General features: G+C 32.0%; 1 protein-coding gene across 2 annotated transcripts; it reads right to left on the bottom strand.

Annotated features, from left to right (window-relative positions):
- Positions 1–4,307: 4,307 nt before the first annotated feature.
- LOC111713030 (uncharacterized) lies at positions 4,308–8,813 on the bottom strand. 2 transcript variants are annotated; one of them, XR_002767585.1, is made up of 6 exons: positions 8,728–8,813; positions 8,116–8,250; positions 6,289–6,426; positions 5,710–5,814; positions 5,078–5,526; positions 4,308–4,410 (listed from the first exon to the last, which is right to left on the bottom strand). XR_002767585.1 is itself a non-coding variant. In XM_023487816.1 (5 exons), exons 1-5 carry the CDS (start codon positions 8,802–8,804, stop codon positions 5,403–5,405), a joined length of 579 nt encoding a protein of 192 aa, XP_023343584.1. In that variant the 5' UTR covers positions 8,805–8,813; the 3' UTR covers positions 4,308–5,402. The 2 variants fall into 2 exon arrangements, 1 of the variants encoding a protein (XP_023343584.1); XM_023487816.1 differs by having other exon boundaries at positions 4,308–5,526.
- Between the last annotated feature and the right edge of the window lie 8,419 nt (positions 8,814–17,232).

Consider the following 17,232-nt stretch of genomic DNA (forward strand, 5'->3'; position numbering starts at 1 on the left):
TACGCTTTTAAATTAGTAAAGTTATTTTGAAATTGAAAAATGGAAGTAGGGCGGTACTTGAAGTTAGATTTGATTTGATGTGATTTTTACAGAAAGAGTTGAGTAGTTTTGGTCTAAGGAACAAATTTCAGCGATGAGATTAGAAAGCCTAAGACATGATTAATGATGAGCGATAACTTTGAAGGGTTTGAAATGTTAAGCGGCAAAAACTGTGCTTTTCTAAACATGTGTCCATGTACACTTTTTCTTTCATGAAACTAAGCAAAATATTTAGGTAAATTTGAAAAGGTAAATTGCTTTTAAAAGGACTGTAAGCGTATTCCGTCAAAGATAGATGGCAATGCCTCATTCACAACAACACCATGAAACCATTCTCTGAACAGTAATATGCAAATTATAATCTTTTTTTGCGAATTGGAAAAGTTTTGCTAATGGATAATTCGGCATGTTTTATGCCGAAGTTACACTAGTAAAGAAGCCACAGTTGAAAATGATCAGTTTTTCATATTATAAACATTAATATCTTATTCATACTTGAACATACAAAGCATTCAAGGGTAGCACCGTAAATCCATGGCATCTTTGCACTGAAGGTCACTTAAAACTGCGCGCATTACGCTTAAATTCATATTTTTGACAGTAAAAAGTTTTTTAATAAGGATTTCTTTAGAAAATAATTAGGTTATTTTACTGAGGTAGAAAAAATCCTTGCGTTCTATTAAAAATGATCGAGGCAATTTCTTTTTTCTAAAATACCTTGAAATTTTGAATGGCTTTTATTTAGCCACTCAAAATATATAAAATAAAATATTTAATCAACGGATCAAATAATGCTTCATAATAATGTTTTCTAAAACCTCTAATCATTTCCTCAAAATATTTCTACAATAAACATGCACAAGTTCCATTTACTGGGAACTCACAATTAGAAATAATCCGTTTAAAGTAAAGAAACATGGATACTTGATAATTGATCAAATAATTCTTTTCTGGGTACCCTTGTTAATCGGACATTCCACTCTACAAATTGTAGGCCTTACACTGCACTGTAGTTGTCAGCTAGATATGTTTGACCACCAGCTAGTGCAGCTGACCAGAATCCAAAACTACCGTAATCATAAATAGTGTGGTTCATCTGGGTCAGAAGCACAAAATCCTAAAATGTTTAGTTTAGATTTACACCAGGAGATGTCGTCACTAGTCACCAGAAATAAAACGTTCTGGAACCTGGAGCCAAGATTCAAGCTTTTTTAATAAAAAAAAACTATTTAATTATTTCAATAAGCCATTCTAACAAATATTTCAATTATATTAGTTGGATTAAAATAAAATAAAATATGCAGGGAATGCAGGGTACCCATAAAGGATGTAAGTGACTGAACTGCTTCATTTTTCATGAACAAAAATTTGTCCTTCAAATTCTGTCATGCCTAAGTAATATAACATAATATAACATAAAAACACAAAATATTCCCAACTTTTTGATACATTTAAAGATGTTTCGCGACCAATTGGTCTCTATCTATTTAATGAAACGCCCCTGGATTTTCTGGAACCAGAGTTATCTCCATGGACATAGAAGATTTGCAAGCTACATACTACGACACGTTGAGGATGGCGGGGAAAGTGAAGATCCGGTCTGAGAATGCTGTTCTCTGGACTCAGGTGGAATCTGATAGGATCTATGAATATGGGAAGGATGGTTTGAGACAGATCCCTGGAACGATAATGTTCAGTAATGGGATTTCATGGGTTTGCATTATATCCTTGAACCTGGTGAGAAACAGAAGAGATGAATACATCCTTGAGAAGATGACTGTGCAGCCTGGGATTCTGGATTTACTCAAACTGGACTTGGAGTCCAGAGAGATGTACGGGGAGTGCAGGAGTTTTACTCTTTGATATTTGGATCTGAGGTGAACCAAGAGAGATCGTTTGTAGATTCAACCTCTCTCGCTATTGTTGCAGGATACAAGTTCCATTCCAAGAATATGACTGCGATGTGAGGGCAGACAATGAGAACTCTCCTCAACAAAACTGTATTGACTGGAGATAATCTATGGGGTCTGAGATTTAAGGAGATTCCAGCATCTCTAACCTGTTATGCTCTAGGAGATATCAAGTTTGGGTACACCGCATACAAATGTACTGCCTGGATTGATCCTTAGAGATACATTCCCGAACCCTGAGATGTTGTATAGATACCTGGTATGTGACCAACTGACCGCTGTCAACTGGTTCCTTGATTGGGTATTAATCTCCTGAAAGGTGTAGAATTTCATCAAGCAGCGGAGGAAGGAGCAAGGACCCGGGATGAGATGATGAGATCCTTGAGATTTAGAGATGGTCATGAGAAGCTATGTTCTACTCTATGTTCTATATCAAGCTCTGGACTCAGCTGATTGGAGCATGGCAGTCTGTGACAAATGGAGGTTGTAGGTCCTGATCCAGTGCACGGAATGGTTCCTTGTACAGATGAGATCATTATCTGGATAAAATATTCACTGGATGGACAACAATGTGATCCGTATGCCTACAGATGCAGTCTTGGAGTATACCAGGTTTGGATTGGCTCCAGGTCAGATTGAAGCTCAGACCTGGTTGGATCCAGTCTCTGGAGTCAGAGGAATGGGCAGGCCTCCGGGAATGATGGTTGTTAGACTTGAAATTGATTCTAGTACAGCCAGGAGTTCTTATATAGGAGCGAGGTGTGTTGAGATGGTTAGATCACAGAGCTGGTTTATTCTAGAGTGGGACAGGCTAAACCCGGAGATGCTGAGATTTTTCTTTGTAAGAATGATCAGAGATACGGGGTTTCGTCTGTTCTACAAGAATCTAAATGACTCTATGAGGTTATGTCATCTCCGGATTTTTGATGTATTGGCTCCGAAGGTATGCAAAGTAGCGCTGGAACTGAACCAGGCTGTGTTGAAAACACTGCCGGAGGAGAGATCGGTCTTGAAGAGGTCTGGTTGGAAAACTCATTTGATTTGCTTTGTTTTAGTCTATATATAAAACAGAAGGACGGGGTCTATCCTAAGATTGTACATAGTTCATTTTATTCCTATGTTATTTAAACATATTTTAGTTTATTGCATTTAAATAAGATAGTATTTCTATTTTTTATATTGAACTATACATAAACAGATTTCTTGTATTTACTCTGAGCTAGTGAATAGAATGGAACGTAATCAGGGTTACGATCAACCCAGCAGAATCATGACAAGGTGAATACTGGAATATATTCTTTTCATTGAACAGGAGAGCAGTCGTTATTAAATTCTCATCTTTTGTGGGTAACCCTGTATTATTTAATATAGTCCTGACTTTCCTTGCTCTAAACTTGTTCATGCAGTAATAGAAGAAATATTCAATATCCATGCTTGAACCCTATTCAGTCATATATTCACTTACAAATTTTCAATTGATATACCGTGTGTCTCTAAAAAGTGTGTTGAAGCTTTTTTTGCAGCTATTGGACGTCCTTTTTTATATAGAAATAGTTATTAGAAGGCACAATGTCAATAAATGGGGAAAATGTGCTCGTTCCCTTTTCCGAAAACNTCTTACGTTGAAACATTTTTCTCTAAAATGCCGTTTTATTCTTTTTTCTTTTTCCTAAGATTTTCTAAAAAATTCAACCATCTTTTTACATCATTTATTTTCTTTATTATCTTAAATCCTCAATTCTATTATTAAAAATGTGCAAGTTATTCTATTCTATTCTGTGGTATAAAACGTAGAAATACAATTATAATTTAATTTTTTTCTAGTCTTTGGAAAAGAGACCGAGCACACATTCGAATATAAAATCTACTTTTAAAGGTTAAAACGGGATTTTAACGCCATCCCGGCCATTGGTCGGCATTTTACCTGATAGGAACAATTTTTAGAACAAGAAAACGACGTGAAGTGGGATAAAAAGCTTAAACACACTTTGTTCAGATTACCTCATTTAACTTCATTTGTTCATTTGTTTATTTGTTTAATTTTTAATTTTTTCATCCTTTCGTTCATTTTCATTTTTTATTTTCCCTTAACAATCTAAAGTCAAATTTACGTCCTATTGATGTAAAGAAGTAAAAGAAAACTATCAAAGTTGTTGCAGTGAGTTACTTTAAACATAATAAAATAAGTTAATTCCTTAAAATCAGTACTAAATATGAAAATATTCTCATTTTGATTTTTTAAGAAATTTAAAAATAAATAATTTCTTTTTATCCAAAAAAAAACCTTTTTTTGCAGATGGACAATAACATAAACCCGGACATAAACATGAGGAACATGAATATATGATTGTTTTGCCTTGTATCTAGTCTGTATGTAGTTTATGTAATCTGTTCTACGAACATGAACCCCGACATAAACATGAGGAACATGACCAGATAGATCTCGTAAATACATCTGAACCTAGGATACATTTACTATTAAAAGAACTGCAGACATAATTTCATGTTAACTTTCATTAATAGAGAGGTATTTCCAATTTACAACGGGACCTTTGTCAAGAATGAATGAGATATCCTTATTACATTTTCAACTGTGGTTCTTTTACATGTCACATATGCGGATTTATGCTGCAGAGATAATGCAGAAAATTGACAAGAGAGAAAAACAACTTTAAGAGTACTGTTGTAAATTGTGAATCAGGTGTATCCCTCTAAACTCGGATTTAAGCAATCATAAGTGTATTTGATGTTATTAACATGTTTTATAAGCAAATAGTTTTACCAATGGCTTAATATTTACAAAACATAATGGCTTATTAAGTGAAATGGGTCCGTGTACGTATGTTGCACAATTATTGTGCTTCATGTTATTGACTATTAAAAATCATTACTTAAAGGGACTGTTAGCGTCATTTCAAGTGACCATGAAGGCCAAGATAGTAATACCCGAATTACAACAGTTATACCCTAAGTAAGGATCTAAATAAAACTGAGATCTCTGCTAGATCTCTACCCTGAGTATGGATCTATAAGCTGAGATCTCTTCTAGGTTTCTATAAACTGATTTACAAGATCTACCCTGAGTAAGGATTTATATAAAGCTGAGATCTCTGCTAGGTTTCTATAACCTGATTTACAAGATCTATCCTGAGTAAGGATCTATATATAGCTGAGATCTCTGCTAGGTTTCTATAACCTGATTTACAAGATCTACCCTGAGTATGGATCTATATAAAGCAGAGATCTCTGCTAGGTTTCTATAAACTGATTTACAAGATCTATTCTGAGTAAGGATCTATATATAGCTGAGATCTCTGCTAGGTTTCTATAACCTGATTTACAAGATCTACCCTGAGTAAGGATCTATATTGCTGAGATCTCTGCTAGGTTTCTAAAACCTGATTTACAAGATCTCTACCCTGAGTATGGATCTATATAAAGCTGAGATCTCTGCTAGGTTTCTATAACCTGATTTACAAGATCTATCCTGAGTAAGGATCTATATATAGCTGAGATCTCTGCCAGATTTCGAACCACGAGGTTAGAATCAAACCACTGTAGGAGAAGATATCGAGATCTACAGCGCAAAACAAACTATTTTTTAATAAACCTAGTTAATATGAAAAATTTCAGAAAAAAATACAGACATTTTTGATTTTTTTTATGTATTTAAATTTACAAGATAAAATTAGATTCTAAATCAATTTCTTTCTTTAAAATTTTGCCTCACTAAATCCAAGAGATGAATTAGTTCCGTTTCCTGAGTTTTGAGTCAACGTGGTAATGATAGGACGGCATTTTGTGCCACTTATTGCAGTACTCACATGTACACTCCTGACACCGGCTGCACACACAATGCCTCTTACTGTACATTAAAAGTTTTGTGCTTGCATTTTTAATTATGTACAATCTTCAATTTCATCAATTGTTTTAAAGTTAAATTACATTTTTTTGATGAAAATTGTCTCTCCATGATCTAGTTTGTTCATGTTAACTAGTTTGTCACGTAGGAAAATCATTTGTTAAAAAGGAACTTAACACATTTTGTAATCCCTAAATCTATGCAACCTGATAGCGTAAATTTGTAATATTTCTAACCTAGACTTTTCGATTGAACAGAAATCATAGTTTGACTGTATGGCATAAACCTGATCTTCGGCATCAGGTTGGAAAGATAAAGGGAATAATAAACTAATACTTCAGTTCCGCTACCATGTTGAAAATTGCATGGAGAAAAAGTGTTGGATCAGAAATAGAATTATTCGCAAAAAAAACATGCAAACAATATTTTTGCAAAGGTAAAGTATGCACAAATCCAAATTCTGAATCGAAAAATAACCTGTCAATCGGTTCCATGGGAAGTTTATCAAAATAGTTTTTAAGTTTTTTTGCAACTTGAGGGAGCAGGCTTACGGTTTTATTTACTCGTCTCCCTACTAGGAGGAGAGTACCAGTCTCAAGCAGCAGGTTTCCAAATCTAATAATAAACAAATTTTGTTTCATAAATAACTGAATAATAGGCTTTAAGTGACTCTCCATACAAAGATGGCAATTCATAACTTACAAGGGCACCCTTAAAGACCCTTAATCTGATTAAAAATGTGGAAGATACTGTCGTTTTTCTGACTCAAAAAGTGTACAAGTCTGATCATAATTTTTCAATTATGTCTTATAAGCATGAAATGCGCAAATCGCTTTCATGCTTGATCTCAGACAAAGCTGTTAAGCGTGATGTAACTTCATTGTGTATCGGACTTGCTACTCTATCAATGGAGATTATTTGAAATTATGACTACAGTTGCTTCAAGTTTTCTTCTCTATAATCTATCCAAGTATAAAATAAAACTTTGACATTGCAGAATTGTAAATTATGAATTAACAATGAAAGCATATTTCTATTGTTTGAATTTAATCAAATTTATGTTTGAATAATATAACATTTTACTTGTAGTCAAACACCTTTAATTAGTCTGAATATAAAAAGTTAAAAATGGCTGGAAAATATTTGATTTTCATAAGATATTTTGATTATAATATCATTTTGTAATTGTTAATTTTCAAAAGGAAGGGTTGCAGTATTTGGAAGGGCTCAGTTTTTGTAATTAAACTTTTTAAAGTTATTTCATCTACAATTACACTTCACATGATATTGTCACCCTTTCTTAAATTGCACTTTCTATAGTCGCAACTCTCACTATCTATGATTGCACTTCCAGTAGTCACACTTTCTATAATTCTTCCTATAGTCACACTTTCTATAATTGCACTTCCTATAGTCACACGTTATAAAATTGCACTTACTATAGTCACTCTTTCTATAATTGCACTTCCTATAGTCGAACTTTCTATAATTGCACTTCAATAGTCAAACTTTATATTATTGCACTTCCTATAGTCACACTTTATATAATTGCACTTACTTTAGTCACACTTTCTATAATTGCACTTCCTATACTCACACTTTCTGTAATTGCACTTCCTATAGTCACACTTTCTATAATTGCACTTCCTATACTCACACTTTCTATAATTGCACTTCCTATACAGTCACACTTTATATAATTGCACTTACTATAGTCACACTTTCTATAATTGCACTTCCTATAGTCACACTTTCTGTAATTGCACTTCCTATAGTCACACTTTCTATAATTGCACTTCCTACATTGTCACACTTTATGTAATTGCACTTACTAAAGTCACACTTTCTATAATTGCACTTCCTGTATAGTCACACTTTATATAATTGCACTTACTAAAGCCACACTTTCTATAATTGCACTTCATATATAGTCACACTTTATATAATTGCACTTCCTATAATAACACTTTTTCAACTTCAATAACATCTCCTGAAAGTTACATTTTCATTAATGTTAATTAAGTAAATGTGATTATATGGAGTGTAATTATTATTTTAGGTAGCTTTATCAAATGTAACGTACTGGGGAGCCTCAGGAAAAAGCCAACATTGATTGATAAATTTTATTTTTATGTTTCCTGAGTCAAAACTTTTGGTTTCATAACTTTTGGTTTTTGTTTTTAGTCTGCTCTTTCGATCCCCTTTAGTCTAGTCACAGTGGTTTAATTTTAATCCCAATGTTATCTTGTAGAACGGGTCAGGGACTCTAAATGTAATTTCAAAGTTTGAAAATTTAATTATCACCTTCCGTCTTCTTCAAAGCTTATAACTAGTTCATTTTCTGTATATTGTTGTTTTTCTAGTTGCACTTCACGTACTGCATGATGACCGTAAGAGACCGTATCAAGAAGAGTTCTGTACAACCGTTCCTCTAACACACTGTACAACCAATTCTTGAAAAGATTTTCCAATTGAAGAGACATTAGACGTAAATAAAAGTGACCCTCCATTTATAGACTGGTGCATGTCCGCGGAACCCTTTAAACAGCTTTCTTATCAAGTGTGAATGAAATTTCCTTACTTTTTAACATGAATATTGAATATTAATTATTTCAAATCTTTTTAAAAGTGAATATTGGACATGCAGATTTTAAATGAACTGTCACACACAATTTCGTCATAAGTACCTTTAAGTATTAAATCTAAAAATAAATCAAGAATCTTGTTTATTCTAGGTATTCTAGTTGTATAAAGTCATCCTTTAATGTGGATACTAAAATTAAAAAAAAAAGATAAATTCTCTTTTGTCAAATGCATCTTCGAAGTTTGATTAATATTCATGCATACCCATTCAAAATGGCAGAAATGGCGCGCATTGCCGCAGAAATTACTGTTTGGTTTGGTTATTAACAGTGCCTGAGTAAAAGAGCATTGAGGATGATTAAAAGAAGGATGAAAAGAAACCCTTTATAGATCCTCTTCTCTACTCTCATTTTATGTAACTATCTGGATCAATTATCAAATAAAAAAATATATAATTTTTCAATTTTTTTGTCTCCATAAAATCAAAAAGCGTCCTTTATTTCTATATATTATACACTTTGCTGGTCTGTCTGTTTGTTTGTATTCATTAAACGTCAAATCGGCTAAACCAATCGGGACCAAAAATTTTGAGGCAACTCACATGACCCCATGAAATTTGGGAACGTTTATTAACAAATATTTTTCTCCATAATATTTTGATTTTCGCAAAATTTAGAAAATCCACAAAAAAATATTAATCCTCGATTTTTTGTTATTGTTTTATATATAACGAGGACAAAATGCCCACAGATAGAGAAACAATTAAAAGTTGAAATAGAAGATAGACAACCTAGTAATACAAGATTATCTTCGAACTTGAATAAAGGTCAAAATTTTTGTGTTGTTATTCCCTGGATAAGGGAGTTTTCCAAATTTTGTGCAGTCCTACGGATACGGTCAGATACTTTAGGATATTCCGTTGCGGTTTAGGAATCAAGCACGTATCCAGAGATCCGATTTAACACAAAATTTTTGAGCTCAGAATTCCCTAAAAACGCAGAATATTCTGCATTCAAATTTTTATATTTATTTTCTTTTATGTCCCAAAAATCGAGACAGCTTAACCACTAAGTATGAAACTTCAGAGATGACTTGAAGGAGTTAAATCTGCAGTCATTGGATTAAACACCCCTAATCCATTCAGAAGCAATTAATGAATTAAACACCCATTTAGAAACAGTTAATGAATAAAACTTCCCTAATCTATTCAGAAATAATTAATGGATTTAACTCTCTTAATCCACTTTGAAATCAACCACTCGATTAAGTTCCCCTAATCCATTCGAAAAGCAATCACCGGATTAAACTCCCCTAATCCATCCAAAAAGCAATCACCGGATTAAACTCCCTTAATCCATTCTAAATGCAATCACCGGATTGTACTCCACTAATCCATTCAAAAATCAATCACCGGATTAAACCCCCTAATCCATTCGAAAAGAAATCACCGGATTAAACTCCGCTGTTTAGTCCCTTCATTAGTTTGAATACTTCCAATGTCCAGGCACTATATTAGCACCTGTGTATACTATAAAGTGCAAAGACAAGTGTGGAATAACAAAATAGTTTAACATTAATCAAGCGTAATTAAAATATAACCACTTGTAAAAGGGACTATACAATATACATGCAACTTTCTCAAAGTCAAATGTCATCTGTTTTATTTAAAGGAATTTTCTTGAATTTTTTAGTTGTCAACGGGTATTTTCATAAATATATATATACGTAATTTTTTAAGTTGTCCACTGCAGTTAATAAAATTGTTCATGACTTTAATCGTTAACTTTTCTATTCAAATGTCTTTAAGACTAATATTTGGGCTTTTTGTTTTTCTTAGATTTTATTCAATTCTTCATAATATGTATTTATACTATTCAGCCAACGTAATTATATGATTATATGTTATAAAAATTGCCAAGTTTGATAAAGCAAACTTTAACTTAATACAGAAATCTTTAAAGTTTTATTAAAAGTTTAAAACAACGATAAACAAGACTAATCATGGTTCTACTAGGACTACAAGTAAATACTGTCTTTGTGAACAATTTGTAAAAACCAAGATTTGCTCCTTTCTTGCCTTAACTACGATACAAGCTTATATATATATACTAGATATATAGATACAAGCATATACTAGCAGACTTATAGATAAAAGCATACATAACCAGATGTATAGATATGAAACCAGATATACCAAGACTTATTTATACATAAGAAAACAGATTTAACCAGATTTATAGATATGAAACCAGATTTATAGATACAAGCATATATAAAACCAGATCTAGATGTGAAACCAGATTTAACAAGATGTATACATAAAAAAACAGAATTAACTAGATTTATAGAAATGAAGCCAGATATTACAAGATTTATAAATAAAAAATAGATATAGCCAGATTTATAGATACAAGCATATATAACCAGATCTAGATGTGAAACCAGAAACAACCAGATTTATACATTAAAAAAAAAATATAACCAGATGTATATAGACTTGAAACCATGGATATAACCAGATTTAAAGATATGAAACCAGATTTAACAAGATGTATACATAAGAAAACCATATATAACCAGATTCATAGACTTGAAACCAGATTTAACAAGATTTATACATAAAAACACAGATATAACCAGATTTATAGATAAAAAATTAAGTTTTGTTCTTAATACCGAAATACGGAAACAGGGGCGTAAATAAGGATTCTGTAGGGGGGGGGGTAAATTTTTACCCCCCTAGAATTTTTTTACCCCCCCCTAGAAAANCCCCTGCTATTCAGGGCCTGAATATATGTTCAGGGGTAATTACCCCTAGAATTCTAGGGAGGGGTATTTACCCCCAGGATTCTATGGGGGGGTAAATAACCCCAATAACCCCCCTTATTTACGCCACTTTACGGAAAGTTCTTTAAAATAACGACTTTTTTCTGTTCTTGTGATATTAAAGTTTCTGTATGAAAGATAATCAAACTTTACACTAAACAGACCAGAGGCCCAACTAAGGGGGGGGGGCCGGGCGCGTGCCCTTCACTAGCGTCTGAGAGAGTGTGCCGTCCCCTAGCACAATGAAAAGAAAGATCGGCGAACATCATTATCACAGGAGTCAGGAATATAACCAAAAGAGTTAAAAAAAATACTTATATCTTTCTGAATTCTCATTGTTAACATTTAATGTAAAAAAGTTCCGAACTGTATTCAAACTTTCAATTATTTTGGTAAAATATTTTAAGTTTGAAATATCAAAGGTTTACACCACTCACTCGGTGCATTAAGATTTAGGGATTAGAATATTTGAGTTTGTGGCAAAAACTCAATTCCAAATCTAGAGAACATTCTGAGACTAAACCTGGCAAACTTCTAACTGATTATCATATTTGATAACTGTAACCTGTTTATCTTCTTTGAAAGAACTTCTATAAAATCGAAAATGAAATAAGATTATAAATATTGGTTAGAATGATCAACTATAAATTCAATAACTTCTGGAGAAAACGTAACACTATCTGTCCTTCTTCAATAAAGATGATTAAAATTTATAAAAATATATGTATTTTGATGTTTTTTTTCAGAATATATAAATGATTATTTTTTTAATTATACCTGTAATTAAACAAGGTATTTAACAAATTTTCATTGGCGCTCCAAGCACACATGACAAGAATTGATTTTTAAAAAACACAAGAAAAAAACCGATTTGAATTGAACACAGTCAAATCTGCATGCAACAACTGAAAATTTCATTTTTTTCGACATCAAACACTTAAAACAGCACTTCAATTTTGAAAAACTTTTCTAAAGGGGGGCAAGCCCCCCTACACCCTCCAGACCATTACAAAATAATATTTTGCCACCCCTTAGCAAAATTGCTAGTTGCGCCACTGAAACAGACTGAGTTTGTTTATATTTGTTTTAATTATTTAATTGTTTATCAATTGATTATTTTAATGAATCCGATACTGTGTACAATATGGAGGATTATAGTAGGACTGCAGTTAATAACCCATGAGACGGGGCCAACGGTAAAAATGATATCTTCAGGAAAAGACTTTAAAAAGGATTGGGGTAAATTTAAACAAGAAATATGACATCGGTTACTAAGCTTTGATATTAAAACTCAAACTGAACAGATTATTAGTCAATGGTGGATGAATATTATACAAACAGAATTATGCAAAAATCTAGATCTAGGATCTTGAAACCCATTCAAAAAAGATTCCAGCAAAGTATTTGGAATATATTGGAGGGAACAAAACCGAGATTATCCAAATAATAGACAATTTAAGAAGAGAAAATTTAAAAAAAGGAAAAAATATTCACACCATCTGTAAAATACAGATCACAAGAGAACTTAAAGAATTTGACAAAGAGATCATTAAGATTTTAGACCAGATAATAGGGAAAGAATCGAAAAACTTGAGAACACATAATTTATATGTTAAACTAAGAAAACTTAAGAGAATGCCGAAAATTATCACCAACACAGAACTATTATATTTACTAAAATCAATTGAATTTCAATATATAAAAGAGAAAAAACAATTAAAATCAATCATGAAGAATCAACAAAAAAGTCATCAGGATTAAAAAAAGAGCAGGAAATTGAACAGGAGTTTAACACAAACTCAGAACAAATTATAGTTGCAGCAAATAAAAATGTAAGCTATGTATGCATGGACAAAGTTGACCAAATAAATCAGTATAATAAAATAAACACTAAACAATATTTTGGAAAAGCAGACATTGCGGAAACAACTTATATTAAAATATTTTAGATTTTCTGAAAAGTGCAGCAGAACCATAGAGAATAGAATATATAGAGAGGAATTTAATGGAAAAAAGTGTAAAACGGCCATTTTGTTGTACTGTTTCCATACTGCAGGTGTACTTCACATATTTATGCTTTATAACCTGTTGGGCCCTGGAATATCATTTTATAGAAAATCTAAAATTATTGTTAAAAGAAAACCAAATTATGAAATAGGCTGGTTTCATAATTGACCAATGATCATTTCACATAGACTCTATGCCTTCCACTTTACAAACGATGATTTTCCGTTATGACTATAAATCAAATGATGTTTTTATTCACCTAATTCATTATAAAGTTTATTTAACAGTTTAAAAAATTCGAAATTGAAATGGATAGTATAGACACTTTGAACTCCCTTTCAGGCTGAAAGGGACTGAAAAAATTCATACCGAGAGATTCTTTTAATTCCTCTCTATATATTCTATTCTCTATGAGCAGAACATATGCTAGAGGAGCTAAGCAACATTATAAAGGAGACAGATTTCATATGGGAAGGTAATAAACCTGAAATAGGAACACTGAGACATAGGTGTCAAAAGTTCAATGAAAGATCCTATTTATAAGTTAATCCAAATAGTTCTAGATAAAATATATAGTCACCTATTATATTATATTGAAATTGAGTTCATGAGATTGTATGGAAAATTATCGCCATTTTTCACAGGGATTGACGAAGCGATTAAACGAGTAAAAAATTCAAAAACATAAGAATGGGGTAAATTGATAGAATTAGAATGGGATTTTGGAGACCATTACTCAAACTGCAATACAAATTTACTTAAAGAATGTATTAAAAAACGCGGAAAAATGGCAAAAATGGACAAAGAATTAATCGAATATATTTAAAACTAATGAGAACGTCCATGACACATTCTTAATTTAAACAACCTGAGCTGGGAACTTTAGAATGATGGATATCAGGATTAATGCTTAATCCTCTGTTTTTACTAATCTCGAGACTAACATAATCTCGAGATTATGAAAGTCACGAGATTAAATATTTAGATCAACAAATTAGATTCTTAGAGCACCAGATTGGTTCGTTTTCTTGACTTAATTGCTCACCCATTTATTTATTATAATACATTAGTTAAAGGGACCGTTCACTTATTTGGGTAATTTCAGGGTAAACTAAACAGCCTATTCGCTCTTGATTGGTAATAGTCTTACTTTTCAAAGACAACTGAAGAAATATGACATCGGTTTCTAAGCTTTGATATTAAAACTCAAACTGAACAGATTATTAGTCAATGGTGGATGAATATTATACAAACAGAATTATACGAACTATATTCCTGCACTCTCATTGGAGAAAACAATGTACGGATATCCAAAGAGAGAGAAAAAGAGTGGACTAAGGACTAAAATTAAAAGTTTCCACAGTGGATATTCGGATTAAGTAGTTGGGATTAGGGATATCCCATTCTGAAGTTCCCAGCTCAGATAACTCAGCAGCCCGAGGTAGTGAAATAATATTAAGAATTCACGAATTAGAAATATTAAAAAAAAATCCAAAGTAAGAAACTAGAATCACATATATGAAGATATCTTATATTTAGAGACGACATCTCAGTTCATGTTGCGGGAACTACAGAAAATATGCTAAAAATTATTAAAATAATGACCACTGTATACACGGAGCTGAAAACTTTAGAATGTGATATCCTTAATTCCGATCTGTTAATTAATCTGGAGATTAAAATCATGAGGAGAACAAGCAATATTTAATCTGGAGATTAAGAAAAAGAGTGGATCAAGCATTAATCCCGATATCCACCATTCTAAAGTTCCCAGCTCTGATTGTATACAATTTAATATGGAAACAAAAATTATTTACGGCAAATTTCTAACATTTAAATTTTCAATATACCAGGAGAACTAAACCCAACAACTAGTGTTAAGAAAAGCAAACACCAAATATGACATTATCCCATTTAATTCCAACGTAAGTGTGAAATATAAAAAAATGGCAGAATTAAGTTACTTTAGAACAAATAAAACTAATACATCAAGCCTAGAAGAGTTAGCTCGGCAAAATGAGATAGTTAAGAATATTTAAAGGGAAAAAGGTTTCCCAGATCAATTCATTAAAGAATTAGCAAACACATCAAAAAAGAAGATAAACGAGATTCTAAAATGTATACAGGTGTAACAGTTTTCGATGAAATCAGTAAGAGACACCTGTTTGTAAAAAATGTATTTAGTAAATCGATTCTTAATAAAGATAAATTCCATCTTCCAACCGACATACCAGGCAAAAACAATATATATTTACAGTTAAGAAAATGAGAAATCAACTCAACTTCTAAATGTTTTATTTCATAGAAAAATGAAAAATGGAGAATAAACAAGTTTAGGCAAATTAACATAACATTAAAAATTCGAAATGATTTTTATATTTATAAAAATGACTAATGTAAAATTCAGTTGATCTTTACATAAAGCCTAATTTAATTTAATTTTTAAATTAATTTTTATTTTAAATTTAATTTTATAAATTAAGTTTAAATTGAAGACGGAAATTGTTAGCTTCCCGGGGTGGGTTCTGTGTTCCTGGAGCACCGGACCCACGCATTTTTTCCTAAACATGTTGTTATTATACATTTTTATGCAGGTTTATGCAGTTTTATGCATTTACTATTAATTTATATAATTCTTGCAGATTTTTATGACATTTTTCTATAGGGTGTCCCACATCAAGACCGAGAACGGGTCTAAATTACGATTTTCGGAACTAATTAGAAAATTTCATTAGAATGAATCATTTTGAAAAAAACATAAGGCTCATATAAGAATTTTCTTGCGGAAAATGATAAGTTTTTCGAGTATTAAGGGTTTATTTTGGTGTTAAAGATTGGAGATAATCTAATATGATATGGGACGCTCTGTAGACTAAAATAAAAAGAATAAAAGGGTCAAAAAATTAAAATATTCTGGTTCCGGTGCTCCCTTAAACTAACATTCTCCTCATCGTCTTAAACTTAAAATTTACTAAAAAAATTGCATATTCAAGTTTTAAGAAACTTATTTAGCAAAGGTTTTTAGATAAAATAACTTAGTTTTTTCTTAAATTGTTGATAAATAATTCAACTTAAACGAAATTTAGAATAAAATTTTAATTCAAGTTACGACTTTCTATTTTTATTTTTTAATATTCCGAGTTTCAAAAATTAACTTTAATTTTCATTTTTAAATTTCAGGAATATGCAACAGTTACATTAGGAGAACCCATATTTAAAAACAGGTTTAATATGTTAATTTTACTAAAAATTGAGAAAATCGAGAATCCATAGGATGGCCATTCTAGTTAACTAAACACGAGAAGACTGACATTTTGGAAATAAAGCCTGTTAAAGGAAAATGTAAAATTCCTGATAAAAAGCAGATGGGTTACATTGGGGTCAGCAGATGGGTCAGTCAGCTAAACAATCCAGAGATGACTTCAGAGATGACTTGGATTGGAAGATTTTCAATTTTAATACGTGTAACGGTGGTACTTTAGCTTATAGAGTTTAAATCCTGAAAACGAAAGTTTTAATGTGGCTTGTTTAGGTTTTTCTCACTGACTCTAGATATGCAGATATGCAGATCGAGCATGAAAATAGTGTCCTAGATACATGAGGGCAGGGGCGTAGTGGAGGGGGGGGGGCCGTGGCACCACTGTGCCTCCCCTAGACATGCACCCCCCTAGAGCCATGGGCAAGCTCTAATTTATTAAACAGTAAACTTGCATATTCAGATTTTTTACTTTTCTTATCAATCGACAATGTCGCAATTTGTCCATTTTATGATTATTTCTCAAATTCTTTCTTGTACCTTAATCTTATTTACAATATTTTTTTCGCGGGGTTTCATTTAAAATGATTGGTAATTATAGTCAGATGACTAATAGTCAGCCTTCAGGTAGATTAATATAGATTTTAAACCTTATTTTTTTCTTAATACCGGTTTTTTAGGGGGGTGCATATCAACCGTGAGGGAGGTGCACAAAAGTGCACCCCCCAGGCTAACCCTCCACTACGCGC

This window comes from Eurytemora carolleeae, unplaced genomic scaffold (assembly GCF_000591075.1).
Source record: "Eurytemora carolleeae unplaced genomic scaffold, Eaff_2.0 scaffold1363, whole genome shotgun sequence".
NCBI classification, from domain to species: Eukaryota; Metazoa; Arthropoda; class Copepoda; order Calanoida; family Temoridae; genus Eurytemora; species Eurytemora carolleeae.